General features: G+C 38.1%; 1 protein-coding gene across 2 annotated transcripts in view; it reads left to right on the top strand.

The window, feature by feature from the left end:
* The window catches only part of MICU2 (mitochondrial calcium uptake 2), a 111545-nt gene that overhangs the window by 23156 nt on the left and 65258 nt on the right, over positions 1 to 23131 (top strand). For both annotated transcript variants that reach the window (XM_004054244.5, XM_063697187.1), the window contains exon 2: positions 14250 to 14397. In XM_004054244.5, coding sequence (XP_004054292.1) covers positions 14250 to 14397 — 148 coding nt within the window. The remainder of the gene's footprint in view (positions 1 to 14249; positions 14398 to 23131) is intronic.

Raw genomic sequence — 23131 nt, 5'->3', positions numbered from 1 at the left:
AACCTCTGCTCTAAATTTTCAGGTTACATCCTTGTCTCTTCCTAGTTCTTAGTATTTATCCTTCACATAAAATGTTCCAAAGGCTAGATCTAAACTTATTTTCCACTTCACTGCTTTGATTATGTCACTATATTACTGCTAACTTTTACCTGCTGTTACCTTCAGATCAGGTAATTGTTGATGTTTGCCTCTTGCTCTTCACTAGTTCATCTCTTTTGTTCTGACTCTGTACATTCTCTATTCTAACCCAGTTAGCCCTGTTTTACTAGCTTATCCTGTTTACACCTTTATAAATGGAACAGACACCTTTGTCTGTTGCCGCTAACCTTCATTGTTCAAGGGAGCTTCTTCAAGTTTATTCATCCTCCAGCCTGTAAGTGAGTTGGGGTATTCAAGTTTTCACAGCCTAAGGAGTATACCCATAATTTCAGGAATATTATTAATACTGGTAATAATATTTGTTACTTACATGAAGTTTTATAAAGTTATAAGTTAAGAGACTATCTAAACAATAGCCCATAAATATTTAGAAACTAATTTTAGACTAAAAGTGACAAAATTCATTTGAGTTTTCAAATATTTAAGAGTTACTCTTAAATATTTAAGAGTACTTCACAAGCAATTCAAGTTTGGAGATTTAGGTTGCCTGGATCATTGTAGAATATCAGGCTCTGTCTATTCTAGTCTACAAATGTCTGCTCCCCTCTCTTCCCAAGATCTAACTAGGATTATTCTTGATTATAAAGACACAGGAGTAGATTCGCCAATAAGTTTTAAAAGGGAAAGATTACCCAAATGCTAGCTCTGTCCATGCCTACCCTTAAAAGTATGTATGTAACAACTTATAAACTACAAGTTTTCACTGGTTTTGTTTCTCATATAAGATTCCAAAATTCTTGGGGATCAAGGTAAAGATTTTTCTTTAACCTGCACCAGAGAACTTTGTATTTGGTATAGACCTCACTGCTGCCTGGGCAAATGCTAACAATTTTACTTAGTATATGATTCACTGGCATAATTTTATACTGCTTCCTGTGCTTGAGGTTAAGATGTAGCACTCACATTTCCCCATTTGACACCAACTGTTGTAAAAGAAAAATGGGTAGAGGCAGTTGAAGGAGAAAAGTGACCCTGGTTCTAGTAGTGGTGGCAATTGAAGTAGTAAAGTGAGAAATTGTTTTCTACATATTTAGTAGTAGTTTTACTTTAGTTATGCTTGGTGCTACTGTAAAGCAAAACAGAAAAATAACCAAAAAAACCACAAAACTTGTTTGGTTTCCGTCGTTATACTGCAAATTCTGCAATGAAATTTTTTAGAATCTTCACTGTTAAAAGTATCCTCAGAAATTACTGAGAGCATGGATTTTTTTTTCAGTTAATGATGTATTTTATTGGATCATATATTTAATATATCTTTTTTTTGAGACCATGGGTATCTTATGAAATATTTCAAAAAGAATAAGGTAAAAGCAGAAAGGGAGACTTTGGCAAATTTGTGCTAGATCTTCAATGATTTGCTCTATATGTGTTCATAACTGATATAAAGCAGAGCTTTGAGTCGGGCGTGGTGGCTCACGCCTATAATCCCAGCACTTTGGGAGGCTGAGGTGGATGGATCGCCTGAGGTCAGGAGTTCAAGACCAGCCTGGCCAACATAGTGAAACCACTTCTCTACTAAAAATACAAAAAATTAGCTTGGCGTGGTGGCGGGAGCCTGTAATCCCAGCTACTCAGGAGGCTGAGGCAGGAGAATCTCTTGAACCCACGAGGCAGAGGTTGCAGTGAGCCAAGATTGCATCATTGCACTCCAATCTGGGCAACAAGAATGAAACTCCATCTCAAAAAAAAAGCAGAGCTTTGCTTAAATAATACATTAATTTGCCAGAATATTATATAATCATATCTGTATTACTTTATTTTTGTATTGTGCAATTTATATGTTTATTTACTGGTGATTTAATTAATAAACAAGAACAGAAATATGAATTGCATGTATCTTAGTACCTTTGCTAGTAAACTACCTGTTTTGGTATAATATCTGGCTCATTCTCTGCTCATTTCCTGTAAGTACATTTTATTAGCAGAATTTTATCTTGGAAATATCTCATTACAGTCTGTCAATGTACTCCAAGATGAAGCTGAAAAACTCCACTAAAACCTTAATCAACCATGGTATAAGGCCTGAAATCCATCAAGTCATTCATTCAGATTTACAGAAGGAAAATGTGAAGCAGCTGGTGTAATCCAGTTTCAGAGCATTCTGTTTCTAAGATTCCATGATTTCTATGCTAAGCAAAAAATAAGGCAGTATCCTTTGGTACAATTAACACTGCCACCACCTGTCAATGGCTTTACCTCTTTCCTCGTGTTACAAAGGCATTTTTAAAATCTAAAGTAATTAGCAATATGCAGTAATTTACAGTTAAAGGGAAACTAAAGGGCCCCTATTTGTGTATATCTTTAGTGAGGTTGCACATAGCAGAGTATATACCTGGTTATCTAAAGATATTTCAGTAAATTATTAATAAGGCTTTAAAATACATCAGCATAACCCACTTTTGCATATTGGTTCACAGACTAAAATATTTTTTTTTTTGAGATGTGGTCTCACACTGTGACCTAGACTGGAGTCCAGTGGTGCAATCATGGCTCACTGGCTTACTGCAGTCTCAACCTCGCAGGCTCAAGTGATCCTCCCACTTCAGCCTCCTGAGTAGCTGGGACCATGGACATGTGCTACCATGCCTGAGTTAATTTTTTAAATATTTTTTAGAGATGGGGTCTCCCTGTGTTCCCTAGACTAGTCTCAAACTCCTGGGCTAGAGTAGTCTTCCTGCCTCAGCCTCCCAAAGTGCTGAGATTAAAGGCGTGGGCCACTAAGCCCAGCTCTAAAATTATTTTTTAAGGACACACTTTGAGTTTGGAATTGATTCCCATTCATAAAAACCCATGAATGTTACCATGTTAGCCATGCACTAGGCACTGGGGATACAGAATAAAAAAGATACTTTCTATTCTTGAGGACTTCAATGTAGTAAACAGGCAATTCCAGTGCAGGGTTACTACAGCTTTAATAAAAACTTACTCAGGGTTCTATATGCCCACAAGGGAGGACACCTAACCCAAAATAGCTACTTCTAGAAGGACTCCTAGAGCAGATAACTACTGGAATTTTTTTCTTTTAATTTATTATTATTATTATTATTATTTTAATTTTTTTTTTGGAGACAAAATCTGTCACCCAGGCCGGAGCGCAGTGGCACAATTATAGCTCCTGGTTACCTTGAACTCGTGAGCTCAAGTGATCCTCCTGCCTCAGCCTCCTCAGTGGCTAGGACTATAGGTGTGTGCCACCACATCTGGGTAACTTTTTTTTTTTTTTTTTTGAGATGGAGTCTCGCTCTGTCACCCAGGCTGGAGTGCAGTGGCATGATCCTGGCTCACTGCAACCTCTGTCTCCCAGGTTCAAGCAATTCTTCCACCTCAGCCTCCCAAGTAGCTGGGATTACAGGTGCATGCCACCACACCTAGCTAATTTTTTTGTATTTTTGTAGAGACAGGGTTTCACCATGTTGGCCACTGGTCTTGAACTCCTCACCTTGTGATCCACCCACATTGGCCTCCCAAAGTGCTGGGATTACAGGTGTGAGCCACCACGCCCGGCCTCATCTGGGTAATTTTTTTATTTGTTAAATTTTTGTATAAACAGGGTCTTGCTGTGTTGCCCAGGCTGGTCTACAACTCCTGGCCTGAAGTGATCCTTTTCCTTCAGCCTCCCAAAGTCCTGGGATTACAGACATGAGCCACCAAGCTCAGCCCAGAATTAATTCTTAACAAGTAAGTTAGCCAAATTAAAAAGGGAGGCTATATTACATGCTTAGCTTTGTAAGGTGTTTTAATTAGAGGCAAGTAAGTGGTTATTTAATCTGTCTTTTGGAAAGGTTTACTCAAGTTAATATAAGTCAGTCAAGTGAATGCTGAAGCTCTAAGGACACCCCAGCAAGTCAAATCTGTTTTAGGAAAATCTTGTTAACAGTGATCAAAACTGAGATTGACATTGAAGACAGCTAGTACTATCTTTGTTTTACACACGTTTTGTTTTCTGAATTGTACAAAGACCAATTCAGAAAAAATGTCAATGGAATTTTTTAAAAGAAATATAATTTTTTTTAAGTAAGAAATTGCAAATCTGCTCCTGAGTTCAAACCTTCGTTATTCCATTTACCTGAAAGTTTTAAAATTTTTTGTTCTATTTTTGTTTTGGATAAAATTTCTATTTGTAGAGCAAAACTGTCTCAAAAAAATCTATTTGTATGCAATCAACATACTTTGCAGGGCTTTTTAAAAAATAATTCCAGTATTTAAGCAAATTTCATATAGGGTTAGGGGTGGGGCATGAGAGATTTGATGATAGAGAGGCAAACTGCTATCAGTCAGTATTCAGCCATGAGCTTTAAGAATCCTCACTGTCAGTTTCCTGTAAGCTGGGGAAGCACATGGAGGTGACAGCCATTTGCTGAGGACTGGGGTATGGAAGTCTGAGTGGGTCACAGAAAATGGGGGAGCAGGGCAAAATACTATATGAATGAATCACTTTCCTACTGCAGTCACAAACTGTAAAATACAGCTACAGACTGCAGCTGTTCCCCAAGAAGGGATAGAAGAAGAGAGGGATCCTTTAATCCATCTCCTCTTTGCTTCATACTGTGTCATATATTATAGGATATAATATCCTAAATGTTGTTATCCCTAGTGGTAGCCTCTGTTTATGACTCAGACCCCCAATAGCACCACTTACTTGAAGTTCTCAGTTTCCAGGAAGCCTTTTTGCATGGGTACATAAGATTCCTGAAATTAGAGCTTATATCACAGAAGTTCCTTGTTACTGCTCTGCATCTACTTCTCAGCTGCCCAAAAAAAAGAGATCACAGTCAAGATAAATCAGGATACCAGACCTGTTGCTAGTTTTCTATTCAAATTTAATTATATAACACTGAAAAATATTAGTCTGTTGCATATCTCATTGTGAAAAGTAAGAAATCAAAATGTCATGGTTGAGAAATAATGTGTGAAAAATACTTAAATTTATCCTTGTGGAACATACACATTTGCTAAATGTTTGTTGTTCCTTTCATACTTCTGCTCTAACATCACCTTCTATTGTGCCTTCCCCACTAGGGAGTGAGTTCCTCTTCACCCACCATTTTATCTCTGTAAGATAGTTGGTCATGGGAGACAGGTTTATTAAATACATTGATAATGTTGAATAGTTGTAGAAAGAGTTCACAAGTAGTATTTTACCTTCTCCTGTGGAGGAAAATAAACTAAAGTAGCTCATTCAATTCTTAAGAAAAATGTTATTTAGTTATAGTTGCAATAAATGATATTGATAATACCTTGGTGGGAGTATTCAGATTTTAAATTAAGGCTCTAGCCTTTTTTTTTTTTTTGGAGACAGAGTCTCACTCTGTCGCTCAGGCGGGAGTGCAGTGGTGCGATCTCGGCTCACTGGAGCCTTGACCTCCAAGGCTCAAGCGATCCTCCCACCTCCACCTCAGCCTCCCAAGTAGCTGGGACCACAGGTGTGAGCCACCATGCCTAGCTAATTTGTGTGTGTTTTTTGTAGATATGATGTCTCGCCGTGTTGCCCAGGCTGGTCCCGAACTCTTGGGCTCAAGGGATCCTCCCGCTTTGGCCTCCCAACATGCTGGGATTACAAGGCATGAGCCACCCTACTCGGCCTAGTCTTTTCTTTTTTTTTTTTTTAATCATTCGAAACCTAGTTTAAACTTTTTGTTTCAAACAGAGACAGAAATATATGTAGTTATGGTGTACCTCTTGGAAGGTAATTATGGAAGAAGCAAAAATGAGTATTCCGTTCAGTTATTTAATCAGGAAAGAGAAAGCACTGAAAGAGAAGATGCTTGTTTATTTACTCATCAGCATCCCCTGACAGTGGCCACTGTTCTCCAGATAGAAATCTATGGGGTTAAAAAAAAAATTATGTGTGTCTGTGTGTGTAAGCATATGCCATTTCATTTTACCATCCTCATCTAAAAAAAGCCGTGCTAGCTTTCTTCCAGTCTCTGGGACAAAGTCTAGACTAGACCATCATAGATCAGACGATATTTCAGAAGCCAGAGAGAGTAGTTCCCAGAGCTTCCAGGTTTCCCAGGAATGACAGTTGTCTCATTGGCTGTCATTTTGTAGAATGTATTATGAGGCATAGCTTATGCAGTGAATATTTTTAATTTAGTCTGGCAGTATTTTGTTTCATATGCAATAAAATCTCCCTAATTCAGAACAAAATGGAAAAGTTGTGTCTAATGAAATGAAAATTTCTGATTGTAAAGGTTTCTTTAAGAAGGAAAGATAGTCATCCAGTTACACCACAGAAAGTTCAAAGACAACAGAGCAATTTTATATTTTATCCAGATTATTACAAATTCGAAAATAAGGGCCCCAAATGAATAGGTCTCACTATATTTTGTCTAATGCCATGTATATATATATTGAAAGCTATAGGGAAGGCCCTTTCTTTTCCCACTTTCTTCCTGAGAAATGTGGAGACCAAAGAATGTTAAACAAAGAACAGAGAACTAACTTTTTCCAATATGTCACTTCATGGATAAAAAGTAGAGACAGAGTGGTGAAGCACCTGTTGCTTTAGAGGCAATAAACTAGTGAAATGTTTTAACAGAAGTCATCAGCTTTCAAAGATCTCTTTTATCCAGTTCACATCACTCATTGCTCTTAATTCCTTTGTCACATTTTTTACTGCATTACAAGTAATCCTTGAAATCCATGGAGCATTTTATATATAACTAGAACCATGTGGATGGTTCTCATGTGTTCAGTATAGCCCCAAATCCCAGCATTTCTTCTGCTCCTCTTTTTCCATATATTTAGTAGTAGATGCAGGTTTGAGAAGCAAATCATGGCAATAGAAGGAATCCATCCCTCCACTCCCACCACTTTCCACCTCAGAAGACTGTAAGTTGCATCTCGGGTAGGGATAGGATAACAGCCACCAACAGGCCCTCAGCAGCTCTTTGATCTCCACCACTGCATTCCATACCCTTCCTCTCTTCCTGACCAGCTAGTTTCTCAGGCAGCTGCTTCTCCTGCCAGTCCATTGGTTATTTATATGTAACTGTATACACTGCCAACCGAGTAGGTTTGTAGAAGCAACTTAGGAAATCTCAAATGAAGGTTAAGATTAATATTTTTTGTTCCACTCCTTCTGAAATACTGTGTTTAACTACAATAAGCAGTTTGAGGTGAGGAGGGACAAAAAATTCTCTCCAATTTTGCAGGTTGAATAGTAGCAGTGCTGTTACCCGCCTTGTACTGCTTTTATTTCTCACATAATATATGAAGGCAATGTGTGCCTTTTCAGAATAATCTTAATTATGTCTAATCCTCTACTGTCTTTTTTTTTTTTAATTATTAACTCCTTGGACAACAGTTTTTAAAAGGTTGAATGCAGCAGTCAAGGCATTATGGTTCTAACCTTATTTACATTTTCTGAGAAACTAAAACGGATCAGTTTCCCCTGAGGTCCTCTAGGATTGTTCATACTTAGTATGCTTAAACATAAGATGGCAGCAAGCTGGGCGCAGTGGCTCACGCCTGTAATCCCAGCACTTTTATAGGCCGAGGTGGGCGGATCACGAGCTCAGGAGATCAAGACCATCCTGGCTAAGACGGTGAAACCCTGTCCCTACTAAAAATACAAAAAATTAGCCGGGCGTGGTGGCGGGCGCCTGTAGTCCCAGCTACTCAGGAGGCTGAGGCAGGAGAATGGCGTGAACCCAGGAGGCGGAGCTTGCAGTGAGTCGAGATCGCGCCACTGCACTCCAGCCTGGATGACAGAGCGAGACTCCGTCTCAGGAAAAAAAAAAAAAAAGTGTATGTTAACATTGTTAGAAAGGTGAAAGCATTTGCATCATGTGGTATAATTTTATTTGACACGTAACAGTATTTGACAACCCCAAACTGTCTACCTTTATTTTTCTGAAAGACTACGTCTCCACTCACAGCTCTATTTTCAGTTTATGTAGTTATAGCCCTGGTATTTTTATATAACATACGTTCTACGAAGTACTTTGAATATATAGTAAAATCAGACAGTAATGTTGAATTTATATGGCATTAGTCGAGTATGAGGCGTGTGGTGTATGTGAATCTTCCAGGTAACTAAAATTAGCCGTGTAAGCAGGAAAACATTTTTGTATTATTTACATTAAAAACAGCTAAAATGTATTTCATATTTTTCTACATTCTGATATTCCCTAATAATAAATTACTCTGGACAGAAAATCATCACCATGTGTAGACCTGGGCCTGTTGATTGGTTGTAATAACATTGATTGGTCCAGGCAATTGCAGCTGTGTCTACTATAAAAAAAAATTTTAAATCCCAGGACCCCCAAACTTAAGCCTGGAGGCTGAATCATGCAACAGTATACTTTAGCAAGGTCCTCCTGGAAAGGAAAAAAGCCTTAGGCATGTGGGAAGGGCTACCCCACAGACTATTCATAATTAAATTCTTTGCTAGCCTCCCATAAACAAGGACATGCCAATTATAACTTTAGGTGTACAGTCTAAGTCTAGCTCCTAAAACTAAAGTCTGTTAAATTCTACACTGATAATGTGAATTACAAATGTATCTCCCCAGTGGAAGTACAAAGAGAAAAGGACTACTCCCTTTCTCTCCACTCACCTTATCTTCTGTAAAATGTAGATTCACTTGGCACTAACGGAAGTCTCACAGGAATGTAACCATTCACCTTACCCCTACCTGCCCCTCTTCCTACATGCCCTCCCTCATTTTAAGGAAATGTATAAATACTAAAACTCCTGAAAACCTCCAGAAAAACAGCCACATATACGTTTGTAGCTTATGTTTTTCCCGGACACAGCGTACAGCTGGCTTAATAAACCTCAATGATTAAAACTTATGCCACAGTCACTCATTTCACTTGTCACTGTTTTGTATTATTTTTCTCTCCTGCCTTACTGTCAGGCTGTTAGATCTCCCTTCTACCATTAGTGTATTTTAATCTAGCACTTATAATTTAATGTTTTTAATATGGCAGGGTTTTGAAACTAACTAAGTTTATTAGATAGGTAGATTAAGAGTGCTGAATCATGGTATCAGATATCCAATTCCAAATTTCCATATAGGCTCCAGTGTCTTACATATTTGGTGGCTATTTTATAGATTAACAAAAGAAAATGTGAAAGTTCATGATGATCTTTGCAGTATTGTATGGCTGCTGTTACTCTTCTCTGTCCATTTTTGTCACGTAGCTCAAAGACCCTCTACATCATGAGTCTGGCTCCCCAGCTGTCAGAGCCATCTTTAGTGTAGCGTGCTCTACTGCTGTTCCCTGTCTTGGCAAACTCCTGCTCATCCTTTAAGATCCAGTTTAAATATCTCCTACTCTGTTTTGCCTTTCTTTTTTTTCCCCTTTTGAGACAGAGTCTTGCTCTGTTGCCCAAGCTGGAGTGCAGTGGCACGATCTTGGCTCACTGCAAGCTCCACCTCCTGGGTTCACGCCATTCTCCTGCCTCAGCCTCCCGAGTAGCTGCGACTACAGGCTCCTGCCATCACGCCTGGCTAATTTTTTTGTATTTTTTGTAGAGACGGGGTTTCACTGTGTTAGCCAGGATGGTCTCAATCTCCTGACCTCGTGATCCGCCCATCTCGGCCTCCCAAACTGCTGGGATTACAGGTGTGAGCCACCGTGCCCAGCCTAATATTGATTTTTAAAAAATTTTTAATTTCTATTATTTTTATAGAGACAGGGTCTCGCTACATTGCTCAGGCTGGTCTCAAATAACTTTGATATCTTGATGTTTGTTATATCTCCTTATCCTCCCCATCCAAACTGATATTCTAACTGTGCTTACTTAAGTCTACAAGCCGTTTTCTTTGCCTTAGCTCAGTTTACCAAGCCTAACCTACCACGAATATGCCACAGTGAAAAAGAGATAACAGAGATTAAAGTAAATGAGTGCCCAAAGCAACATGGTTAGTTCAGGGAACATGAAAATAGCAGCAACAAAAAAAAAGCAACCTGAAACCTAAGAGGGAAGAGAAAACTGGGAAAAGAGAGAGCACGCACACATGTTACCAGGAAAAGCACACGGAAGGAAGGAAGAAGTGAAGAAAGAAAGGAAAAGAACAGATTAAGAAATAGTTTACATTTTCTGCCAAAGGCTTATTGTAAACTATGTTTTTAGTTGTTCAAGTTATTAATAAGGAATAATTTGACATGCATTTCCCTAGGCTATAAATTAGCAGCATTTGGACCTTAGCCACTTGTTCCCAACGTTTATCTGAAGTAGTTAATAAGCAAACTAGTTAACCAAACAGGGTATGGAACTCAGAAGACATGACTTCTGGTCCTTTACACAGAAGTGTTGGACTAGATGATCTCTAAGTCCCTTTTAACTCTTTAAAATTCTATGTCGTATGTCAGTTATAGTCCCAATATGTGTAAGGCACCAGGCCAAATGCTTTGCACAGTACAGTGAAACAAAGATGAAATGTATGCTTCAAGAGTTTAGTTGACAAAATAGACAAAAAACAGACTTGTCTTTTATTACAGTGCATTCGTGGAAATGATATAATAAGGCACCTTTTTTCTTCTTGGGAACAATATTGTGGTTATTACATTCTTGACCATTAAATCTATCTGGGATTTGATCAGAATTATTATAAAAATGAAGTAAAGCAAGCTAAGCCTGACAGATGAATAAAAGGTTAAAAATGGCATTGGCAAATTAATCTTCCAAATTCTATGAAATAAGCATAAATATAGTAGACTGCACATTGATTATATTAGTGATCCTTTAAAATGTACTTTTAAAATTCTACTACCGTATAATAAAGATGACCTAAAAAAACTATGTTGGTTCATCAACTTGGAATTAGAAAGGCTCTGGTAATTTCAGAACAATACATTTTTTTTCCTTTACATAAATTTTGTTGTAGCAAAGAAACACATTCAGTGCATCCTACTTACTTTAAATTTGATTGAACTAGAGAATAATACATACCATTTAGGAAATTGACAACAGTTAGCCCAGGGACTAAAGGATGACTAATTCTAGTTCTGTTCTTTGTTATTTATTCTCTGAAGTTTAGCTTAAATCCTATTCTTTTCATAAAAACTTTCCCAACTACCATTACCCACACTGCTTTTTCTATTTTCCTAATTTATATTATTCTAACAGGAGCTAGTATAGCATCGTGGTTGAGACAGTGGGGTTGATGTCATACTGCCTGTGCTATCACTTACAATCTAGGCAAGCTGGTTAACTTTCACAAGCCGTAAGTGTTTTTGTTTTTTTTTTTTTGTAAAACGAAGATGACAAAAATGGTGTCTACTATTAAGGGCATTGTGGAGACTGAGTAAGAACATGTATGTAAAGATATTAGCACCCTGCTCTGCATATACTACATACTTAACAAACATTAGATACTATAATACAGAGTATTATATATTAATATATAATACTACAGTATATTATACTACTACAGAGTTGCCCCCTTGATGCTTATGTCTTCTGTTTCTTCCTAGAGTCTCCTCAAATTAGTAAATGGTCAATTCAGTGTTTTCTTCAGAGAAGGTGGGGCTTAGGATGAACAGAAAGACTTTAATAGTAGGAGATGGTGACTTGGGGGCTTCCTCTGCATATTTCCTAAGGAAAATGGTAGGATTACAATCTGCCGTGGTGATGACCTTCAGATGATAGTTTTGTACTCTATAAGCAGAGCATGAGAGGTAGTGGAAAGGATTAGGAAAAGGAGAGACATTATTAGTGCTGCCAGTGGGAGTTGAAAGGTTTGGGGGTAGTAGAATAGGTTTATTTAGACTATAGAGTAGCAGGAAGGAAAAGCTACCATACCAAAATGAATTGGGGGGATGTTGATAGGGTTTTTGGAAGGTTTTATACCTCACCATGTAGTGGTAGAGTCATGGCAGTCGGACAAATTCAGAGGTCATTTTTATATAAGTGACCTTCTAAATTCATGGTCTGCAATTCAATGACAGCCTCAAGCTCGGAAATCAACCTCTGAAAGAAAGCGAGCTTTAGTTTCAATTCCTCTACCTTTTCTTGTTCACTACAGCGGATATTTACCCAAAATTCAAAGGAGTGACAGTTCACTCAACCTTTCAACTCAGTAAGATGGCACTTCCCTGAATAACTGACTCAAGCCTCTTCAAAAATGTTATCCTGTATGAGTTATAGGCATGTATAAGCATATAAAAATGGTAACTGTAAGATAGAGGAGTTTGTGGGGTCTGAACCTCCTAGAAGAAAAAAAAAACATAATTTCTTTGAAAACAGTTTTCATGTCTTGCTGTAAGAGAGTGGGAGGTTAGTGTTTTTACTTCTTGATGAGATTTGATATTAGTTAGGACCAGGAAAGAATAAGATTGCTACAAGTTAAAGGACAATCAGAAGAAACATAGAGTTAATGGCCTATCTTGTTATGGCACCAGTAGAGGACAGGGATAAACGAGTAGCTGACCTTTTTTAGTTGGTTGAGGTTTGGAAAGGAGAGTTTGTTTATTTTTACAAAAGGGATCAAGTTGTTGGTTGAAAACATGTATATTTGCCTCACGTTTAAAATGTTCAGAAAGTATCAATAAAATTTAGTTTTCTGATTACTGGGATGGTAAGTGTGGACTTATGTAATTAAAACATTCCCCTTCAGCTATTTTTGTAGTAGTCATTTAAGGGAAAAGAAAAGAAAAGGCATAGGGAAGGTGAGGGTACAGATCATTACAATATTATTGATATTCTGTACACGTGCAATATTCTGGTAGACACTGACAACACAAAAGAGGTGTAAAACTAGCTGCTAAAGGAAGCCTGTTGTCTAATTAAGAGAGAGAATTAATACTGGTCAGAGAACTGAAATCAGCCAAAAGAAGGGGTTGACAGCTTTGAATTAAGAGAGATTTAAGCAACTGGAATTCATGTTTTTCCCATTTCAATTCAAGTCAGCAGTCACTGAACATTGCCTGTGTGTCAGAGAGTATTATAGAATCAGTATTCAGTGTCAAAAGAAGGTGATATGTCCAGGAAGGATACTGTGGTCCAGGTTAGAGCAGTGTCTCAGGAGAGCAATCCAGAATGAAAGCCTGCTATTGGATTTCACAGATAATATGTTCTTGTATCAAGATTCGTGCATTGACATAGGTGTCTTTTAACTGCTGTGTCATCTTCCTCCAGTCTCCCTAGTTCACAATGCCCAGTCATGTGTAGGAGGATAGTGTGGTAGTTAAGAGATTAAAACCCTTTGAGTCAGACCTAGCTTTTTAGCCTGCCTCTGCCATTTACTTTTCAGTTTCTGTATCTACTGCTCAAAGTTATTGTGAGGATTAACTAAATAATCTATGTGAATACTTGATTAGTACAGTGCCTAATACATGGAAATGCTCAACGAAAAGTTCTTTATAAAGATTTCAGTACTCTCTTCATTAGCACTTAGTCAAGGTCTAAGTCCTACTGCCTGAGGTGCAAACTCTTCCACCATATTCCTATATATTCCGCAATATTTTACCCATCCTTCTTCTAGCTCTTTCTACCCATGGTTCTCTCACATTTCTGAAAGCAAAGCTATTTATCTAATATGATATATTTTATCTTTATGAAAGCACAACTTCACATGTTCTGTTGCCCTCCTGACTCTCTTCTGCCACTCTCTTCTTTCCTCAGTCACTCTGGTAACGTGGCCTTTCTGCTGTTCCTTGACCACACCAAGCTTGTTCTTCCCACCTCATGGACTTTGTGCTTGCTTAGAATGCTTTTCTTCCAGAGACCCCCCAACCCCAGGACACACTAACTCCACCTCGTTTAATCTCTCTAAATGTTACCTCTTTAGAAAGACCTTCTCTGACTATCTTAAGGTATTACCACCTTATCCCTTTCTTATCCTGCTTTATATTTCTATGTAGTACTTCTTACCGTTTTACATTATTTTATACATTTATTCATTAATTGCCATTCTCCCTTTTTGGAATGTCACTTCCCTCAAGTTAGTCTTATTCACTATTGTATCTTCAGTGCGAAGTAGGCACTCAGTTAATATTTGTTAAATGAATGATTTTAAAAGTTTGGGGATTGTCAGATCCAAGCTTGAAAATTACTTTTTAAAGATTGTCCTAGAAGTGACTGGGAATAACACTGAAAAAATCTTAAATTGCAATTTATTTGTCTTTTAGAAAAATGTTGAACATGGAATAATATATATTGGGAAACCGTCTCTTCGTAAGCAGCGCTTCATGCAGTTTTCTTCACTCGAACATGAAGGAGAATATTATATGACACCACGAGACTTCCTCTTCTCAGTGATGTTTGAGCAAATGGAACGTGAGTTGGGTCTTTTTTTTTTTTAATTAAAAAAATCAAACTTCAGGGCTGAAAAACCTGTTTTTCAGGATTGATAACAGCTTTTCTTCATTTTAATTATCATCTTTGTACCATGCATTTGCTTATTTAGACTTTTCTTGTGACACTACTTATACTTCTATATTTATCTTAGAAATAGTTGTTTTGTATATATGTTTCTCTAAAGAGACAGGAAAAATAGTTTAAGTTTTAATTGCTACTAAATATGTCATTAGTAATTACTTTGTCCATGTTATAAATTGGGCCAAAAAAAAAAATGAAACTAGATTTGAGAAGTTAGGAGAGCTGCTTAATGCAGTCATGAGTCACAGGTAGAAAATCCTGAAAAAAATGAGAAACAAGAAGTTGAAAAACTATAATTACATGATTTTATTTAATAAGCAGCCAACTTGCATTTGTTTCAGATTTCAGAAATTCTTAGTTTTATTATCTAAATTAGTCCTCACTTTGCATAGAGTGGATTTGACCCCATCCTCTGTGCCCATATTGAAGAAGTAGTCTGAAAACTTGTTGGCTTTCTGACGCCTTCCTAAGTGTACTGGAATACTCTCTATAAATATGCAGCAGCTGAAATGGGTGAGAGCAAAGTGAGCAGTCAGAGTAGTATAGATTGAATTCAAAAAGGCTGAGAGAACATGGGACAGCATTATAAACATTGAGGGATGACGAACAAAAACAAAATGAGTGATCATGGTGTATTCTAGGGACAATAAATTCAGTGATCACTGGAACGAAAGGATTACTTTAAGCAGTAGTGAGGGATGAAATTGAAAAACAGATAAGGTCTGGATTATCCAGAAGATTTCAGTGGCTCTCTCCAACCACCAGATGAATGGTATTTGGCAGGGATGAATGGCATTGAAGGTTTGTGAGCAGAAAAATAAGGTGGTAAAAATATGTTTAGGGTTTTGTTTGTTTGTTTGAGACAGAGTCTTGTTCTGTCTCCCAGGCTGGAGTGCAATGGCATGATCTCAGCTCACTGCAACGTCCGCCTCCCTGGTTCAAGCAATTCTCGTGCCTCAGCCTCCCGAGTAGCTGGGATTACAGGTGCCCACCACCATGCCTGGCTAATTTTTGTTTTTGTTTGTTTGTTTTTTGAGACGGAGTCTCGCTCTGTCGTCCAGGCTGGAGTGCAGTGGCGCGATCTTGGCTCACTGCAACCTCTACCTCTGGGGTTCAAGCGATTCTCCTGCCTCAGCCTCCCAAGTGTCTGGGATTACAGGCACGTGCCACCACGCCCAGCTAATTTTTTGTACTTTTTAATAGAGACGGTGTTTCACTGTGTTTGCCAGGATGGTCTCAATCTCCTGATCTCGTGATCCACCCTCCCCGGCCTCCCAAAGTGCTGGGATTACAAGCATGAGCCACCGCGCCCGGCCTTGTATTTTTAGTAGAGATGGAGTTTCACCATGTTGGCCAGGCTGGTCTCAACCTCCTGACCTCAGGTAATCCACCCACCTTGGCCTCCCAAAGTGCTGAGATTGCAGGCATGAGCCACCTCGCCCAGCCTAGGTTATTTTATTACAGCTTTTTGCAGGGAAGTTTGTGTATACTAGAAACCTTAAAGATATTTACCCACATTAGTACAGTAAGTTCATAATATAAGTAATCAAAGATATGCAAAAAGATTTCTCTTAAAAAGTAGTTTAGCCTCTGACAGGTAAAGCACTTGGACGTTGTGAATTCCTGTTAGATTTCATCAGAGAATTGAGGTCACACTTGAGCTGGAAACTGAAGGCAGGCAGATCCATAGAGTCAGCTTACTACCAACAGAAACCACTAAGAACCCACCACTGGAGCCAGCTTCAGATAGGAATATTTAAAGGGTAATTAATTGCTGGAATCTGAGTGTGAACTAGCTTGAGAGATAACAACTCCTGAAGAACCAGCCACGGAGAAGCCCATACGCTTTTGTGAGTTTTACCTTGAGGAACTCTGCCAGGTTCTCACAGTGAAGATCTAAGAAAAATGCTCTCCCCTCTCCCTCATTGGGAGGGAAAAGTAGCCATTTTTAGATACTCCCAGAGCATTTCATTCTCCTTAACAAAGGCCTGCACAGAAAGGAAACTTTTTTACTGGAGCCCAGCCACCCTAGGGGGATGGAAATCCCCAAATCTAGCCCCCTCTGGCCTTCTTGTCTCACCAAGGGGAGTGGAAAAACAAAAAAACTGAGAACCACTTTTGAAGGGTACATCCCTTCACAGTCACACAGTCCGACTGAAAGACTGACAGCTGATCATAGGACTGTACAATACCTACCTCTCTTTTCACCTCACCACCACATCCATAGAGCAGGCCCTTGTGCAATAATAAGGCAGTACTGAAAGAACTTACCTCTTAGATTTTATTTAAGGAGAGAAAAGACAACGGGGGAGAAGAAAAAAAGGCACCAGAGGAAATTTTAGCCTCTGTCACCTACAACTACAGGAAACAGTAAACACAACCGATTCCTACCCAGATAAACATAAAAGACCAATCTACCTCAGTAACTTTTACCAAATACATCATGCCTGACTTAGAACAAAAAAAGTCACAAGACATGCTAAAAAGAAGAAGCACAATCTGAAAAGACAAAGCAAATATCAGTATCAGATTTATATATTGCAGATATTTGGAATTATCAGACCAGGAATTTAAAATAACATTAATATGCTAAGGGCTCCAATGGAAAAAGTGCACAGCATTTAAAGTAACGTAAGCAGAGGCAGAGAAATTCTTAGAACAAACCAAAAGGAAATGCTCAAAATCAAAAATAGTATAACAGAAATGAAGAATGCCTTTGAAATTAGCCAGGTGTGGTGGCACACACCTGTAGTCCTAGCTACTTCAGAGGCTGAGGATCACTTGAGCCCAGGAGTTTGAGACTACAGTGAACTATGATTGCACCACTGCACTCCAGACTAGGTGACAGAGCAAGACCCTGACTCAAAAAAAAAAAAAAAAAAAAAATGTATTTGTTGGGCCCATCAGTGTAACGGACCTGGCTGAGAAAAGAATCAGTGAGCTTGAAGATATGTCAATAGAAACTTCCCAACTTGAAAAGCAAAGAGGAACAAAAAGACTGAGAAAAACAGAATATTCAAAAACTGTGAGTCAGTTATAAAAGGTGTAACATATAAGGAACAGGAACACCAGGAAAAAAAGAAAGAGGAAAAGAAATATTTGAAATAATAATGACTGAGAGTTTTCCAAAACTATTAACAAATGTCAAGCCATAGATTCAAGAAGTTCACAAAAACACCAAGCAGAATAAATACCAATAAATGCCTAGGTGTATCATATTCAAACTGCAGAAATTTTTTTTTTTTTTTTTGAGACAAAGTCTCACTCTATAGCCCAGGCTGGAGTGCAGTGGTGCAATCTTGGCTCACTGTAAGCTCCACCTCCCGGGTTCATGCCATTCTCCTGCCTCAGCCTCCCGAGTAGCTAGGACTACAGGTGCCCGCCACCACGCCCGACTAATTTTTTGTATTTTTAGTAGAGACAGGGTTTCACCGTGTTAGCCAGGATGGTTTCGATCTCGTGACCTCGTGATCTGCCCACCTTGGCCTCCCAAAGTGGAATTACAGGCATGAGCCACCACGCCCGGCCAGAAAAATTTTAGAGAACAAAAGAAAGAGAAAAAAATCTTGAAAGAAGCCAAAGAAGAAAAAACACCTTATCTGTAGAAAAACAATGGTAAGAATTATATATTTCTTTTTAAGCAAGAAGAGGGTGGATAAAATTTTGAAAGAAAAATTTACCAATGTAGAATTCTGTATCCAGTGAAAATTATCATTCAAAAGTGAAAAAGAAATACATTCTCAAACAAACCAAATTTGAGAGAATTTGTCACCAGTAGATCTGATTTACAAGAAATGTTCAAAGACGTTCTTCAGAAAGAAGGAAAATGATATATCAGGAACTTGGCATGAAGAAAGGAAGACAGTTAAGGTAGAAAAGGAATACATGAATATAAAATCACGTTTTTAAAAATTGATATAACAGATAACAGTTTAATCAAAATAATAATAGCAACACAATATTGGATGATCAAATTGTATGGATAAGTGAAATATATAACAGCAATGGTATAAGGGACAGGAGGGAGGAATTGGGAATACTTTTGTTATAAGATACTTGTACCACCCATGAAGCGGTATAGTGTTATTTGAAAGTGGACTTAGATTAGTTGCAAATATATATTGCAAACTTTAGGACAACTACTAAAAAAAATTTTTAATAAATAGAATTGACATTCTAAGAGAGGAGAGAAAATTAAGTTATGTAAAATACTCAGCTAAAATCAGAGAAGGCAAAAAAAGAGTGGAAGACAAAAAAATGAAACAAAACTCAAGTGCAATAGTTAGATATGGTAGATATCAATCCAGATATATCAACAGTCACTGTAGATATGTATTTTATGCATGTGGTTTATAAGAAACTTTTCCACTGTTGGTGGGACTGTAAACTAGTTCAACCATTGTGGAAGTCAGTGTGGCGATTCCTCAGGGATCTAGAACTAGAAATACCATTTGACCCAGCCATCCCATTACTGGGTATATACCCAAAGGACTATAAATCATGCTGCAATAAAGACACATGCACATGTATGTTTATTGCGGCACTATTCACAATAGCAAAGACTTGGAACCAACCCAAATGTCCAACAATGATAGACTGGATTAAGAAAATGTGGCACATATACACCATGGAATACTATGCAGCCATAAAAAAGATGAGTTCATGTCCTTTGTAGGGACATGGATGAAATTGGAAATCATCATTCTCAGTAAACTATCGCAAGGACAAAAAACCAAACACTGCATGTTCTCACTCATAGATGGGAATTGAACAATGAGAACACATGGACACAGGACAGGGAACATCACACTCTGGGGACTGTTGTGGGGTGGGGGGAGGGGGGAGGGATAGCATTAGGAGATATACCTAATGCTAAATGACAAGTTAATGGGTGCAGCACACCAGCGTGGCACATGTATACATATGTAACAAACCTGCACATTGTGCACATGTACCCTAAAACTTAAAGTAGAATAATAATTAAAAAAAAGACTAAAAAAAAAAAAAAGAAACCCACTTTAAATGTAAAGATACAGATAGAGTAATTGCTAACACTAATCAAAAGAAGGCTGGAGTAGCTAGCCTTCAGATAAACCAAATTTCATAATGAGGGAAATTATCAGGAATAAAAAGAGGCATTGCGTAGTGATTTTTTTTTTAATGGGTGAGTACTCCAGAAGACATAACTATCTGTAATGTATGTATACCTAACAACAGGGCATCAAAGCACATGAGGCAAAAACTGATAGAGCTGCAAGGAGAAACAGATGTGTTCTTAGAAACTATTATACTTGGAGATTTCAAGAGCCTTCTGTCATTGATTGACAGATTCAGCAGACAGAAAACCAATAAGGATATACCTGAATAAAACAGCACCACCAAGTAACTGGATCTAATTGCCACTTATAGGATATTTCACCTAACAATAGCAGAATATACATTCTGAAGCTAACCTGGAACCACTCACCAAGATAGACCAAATTTGGGATCATAAAACACAGTTTTAAAAAATTTACAAGAATAGAAATCATACAAAGTATGGTGTTACACCACAGTAGACTTAAACTAGAAATCAGTAACAAAAAGATAGCTGAAACATCTCAAAGTATTTGGAAATTAAATGACACACTTTTAAATAACACATGGGTCAAATAAGGAATCTCAAAAGAAATTTTAAAATATTTTCAACCAATGAAAGTGAAGCTGGCATCTTCAGAAGAGTATTTGGTCCCTAGAAGAGAACTCTAGGCAAGAATAGTTTAGATGACCAAGTGGAAAATTTAAAACCTTACAGGACCAGTCAGAAAAAGAATAGTTTTGAATCAAATCAATATAATATAGTCGGTGGGACAAGCTATATAGCTAACTAGAGTCTAGATGTTGTTACAGGCACTCAAATTGAAAATTTTTACAGAACATTCTGCTACCTAGACATTTCTACAAGCATAATTGGGCCTGTTGGCCTAGTTTGTAACCCCTAATCTATAAATTCAGTGTAATTGCAATAATCCCAATGGGGTAGGTAAATGTGTGCTCACACATGTATGCACACGTGTGTGTGTGTTTGTGTTTTTTAACAAGCTGATTTGAAAATTTATACGGAAAAACAAGCCTGAACTGGCAAAGACACTCTGAAAGAAGGAAAAAAAATGGAGAAGTTAACTCTAACAGTTAATGAGCTTTATTATAAAACCTTAGTAATTAAGATCAAATGGCATTGGCATAGGCATAGACAAACTGACCGGTGGAACAGAATAAAGAGCCCAGAAACACAAGGGAACTTTTATATATGAGAGAGGTGGCATTATAAATCAGTGGAAAAAGAGGGACTGTTCAAAGAATGGTACTAGTGCAGTTGGATATGCATATGGAAAACAAGCAAACATTTTTCAAAGAAAATTTTAAAATCTGTCTCCTTAGGTTAGAGAAATCTTCCTTAAATAAGCCACAAAAAGCACTAACATAAAAGATTGATAAAATTCAACCATATTAAAATTAGAACTTCTATTGATCAAAAGTTGCCTTAGAGAAATTGAAAAGGTAAGCCAAAAACTTCCAAAATTTAAGACAATACTTAGTATATGTAGAAAACTACAAATCAATAAGAAAAAGACAATTTTTTAAAAAAAGGGACAGAAGTAGTAAATAGGCATTCACAGAAGAGGAAATGTATGCAAAAAAAGAGCATAAATATGTTTACCCTTATTAGTGACTACAATAAGATATAATTTTATATATATTAGATTAGCAACAATTAATTTTGTTAAAGACAAAAGTTGAAGAGAATGTAGATCAGCAAAGATTTTTATACACTGTTAGTTGGACATGCCAATTGAAACTACTACTTTGGACTGGGCATCGTGGCTCACCCCTGTAATCCCAGCACCTTGGGAGGCCAAGGCAGGTGGATCACCTGAGGTCAGGAGTTCAAGACCAGCCTGGCCAACATGGAGAAACCCTGTCTCTACTAAAAATACAAAAATTAGCCAGGCATGGTGGCATGCATCTGTAGTCCCAGCTACTCAGGAGGATGAAGCAGGAGAATCGCTTGAACCCAACAAGTGGAGGTTGCCAGGAGCCCAGATCGCACCACTGCACTTCAGCCTGGGCAACAGAGCAAGACTCTGTCTCAAAAAAAAAAAAAAAGAAAGAAAAGAAAGAAACTCCTACTTTGGAAAACAACTTAGAACTGTTATATAAAATTAAACATTAGCATAACTTTTGAACATACAAATCCCATTCCTATATATACACTCTATATGCAACAGGAATATTTGCCCCTGTGCAGTGGGATATATGTATAAGAATGCTTATAGTAGCAGTGTTATATTAGCAAAAGCTGGAAACAACTCAACTGTCCCTTAATAACAGACTGGATAAATAAACTGTGCTACAGTGTATTCACACAATGAAATTTTACTGAGTAAAAGTGAACAAACTTAGACGGTCGACTTTCATCATGGCAGCATGAGTAACTCCATTGGCCCACTTCCCACTGAAACTGGTAAAAAAATTTTAAGACCTTCCTTTAAAGTCTCTGGAAGTGGTCTTGGAGTCGTATAGCACATTAAAAAACATCTGTTTAAGAAAATCTACTAAAATTGGATAAGAAAACTAAGAGTCTGGGATGCTTGAACTAAGAACTCCCTCCCTACCCTGTCCCAGTTTGTTGAATGGAAATTTATTCCAAACTGGTGCAGCCAAGAACAGAGGGTTTCCTCTCCCCTCAGTACCCATTCAGAGGGCTTTCTTCCCAGAGAAACCAGATATCAGCATTTCTCATCTTGCCCCCAGCTACTTGTTGCTGAGGCTAGTTCTGGGGAGTGCAGCTGAGAAGTGGGAGCTCCCTTCTCCCTGCCAGCCCTCACCTGTGAAATGGAGGCTCTACCTTGGGCCTTGTACCCCTCAGAATACTGGGACCCTGATTGCTCTTGTCTCAACTTGTAAGACAGATTCCACACTGAGAGAGGCAAGTCAAGAAGACCTGAAGTTACACCATTGGTCCCACTCCCAACCCCAGAACCCCAGCCCACAGATTTTGTGGGGTGAGAAGTGGAGGGTGTGGGCAACAGGTAAAACAAATAGCTCCTTATCTCTTCCCAAAGAAACCGACTTCACCATCAACAGAAAATGGAGAAGTTCAAGCCTAAGATCCACACTCAAAAACAGGTGGAGGTTGTGGTGAAAGGTAATTGGGAGGACACTAACAAATTCAATTAAAATAACAGGCTAAACTGTAGGCTGGCTGCTTTGCAGAAGAGAACTAGGGAAAGAGACAGCTGTAAGAAGCCCTCCTGGGGTCATTACAAATATTAAACACTGACAATGGAAATTATTCCTTCAAAGGACCCCAAATTAGTGGAGCTTAACATCTTGGTATGGTCAAGAAAACGGAAACTAGAGTGCTGCCCAAATTACTCTCATCCCAGGATGACTGAAGGCATACCCAAAACTGCCTCCCTGAGGAGCAACATCATAGGCTTAACACTGGGGGGCGATAGTCTTCATTAAAATAATCCAGCTTGGCACTAAACAAATAGCAAATAAGCAGATAGCAGTAAAAACCCTGGGGGAGCAGGGAATTGTTAATAGTACTCAGAGTTGCTACAGTATATTATCTGAAATGTGAGTT

Source organism: Gorilla gorilla, chromosome 14 (assembly GCF_029281585.2).
Source record: "Gorilla gorilla gorilla isolate KB3781 chromosome 14, NHGRI_mGorGor1-v2.1_pri, whole genome shotgun sequence".
Lineage (NCBI taxonomy): Eukaryota > Metazoa > Chordata > Mammalia > Primates > Hominidae > Gorilla > Gorilla gorilla.
The sequence above is the reverse complement of the archived record's forward strand: the minus strand, read 5'-3'. Positions and strand labels throughout refer to the sequence as shown.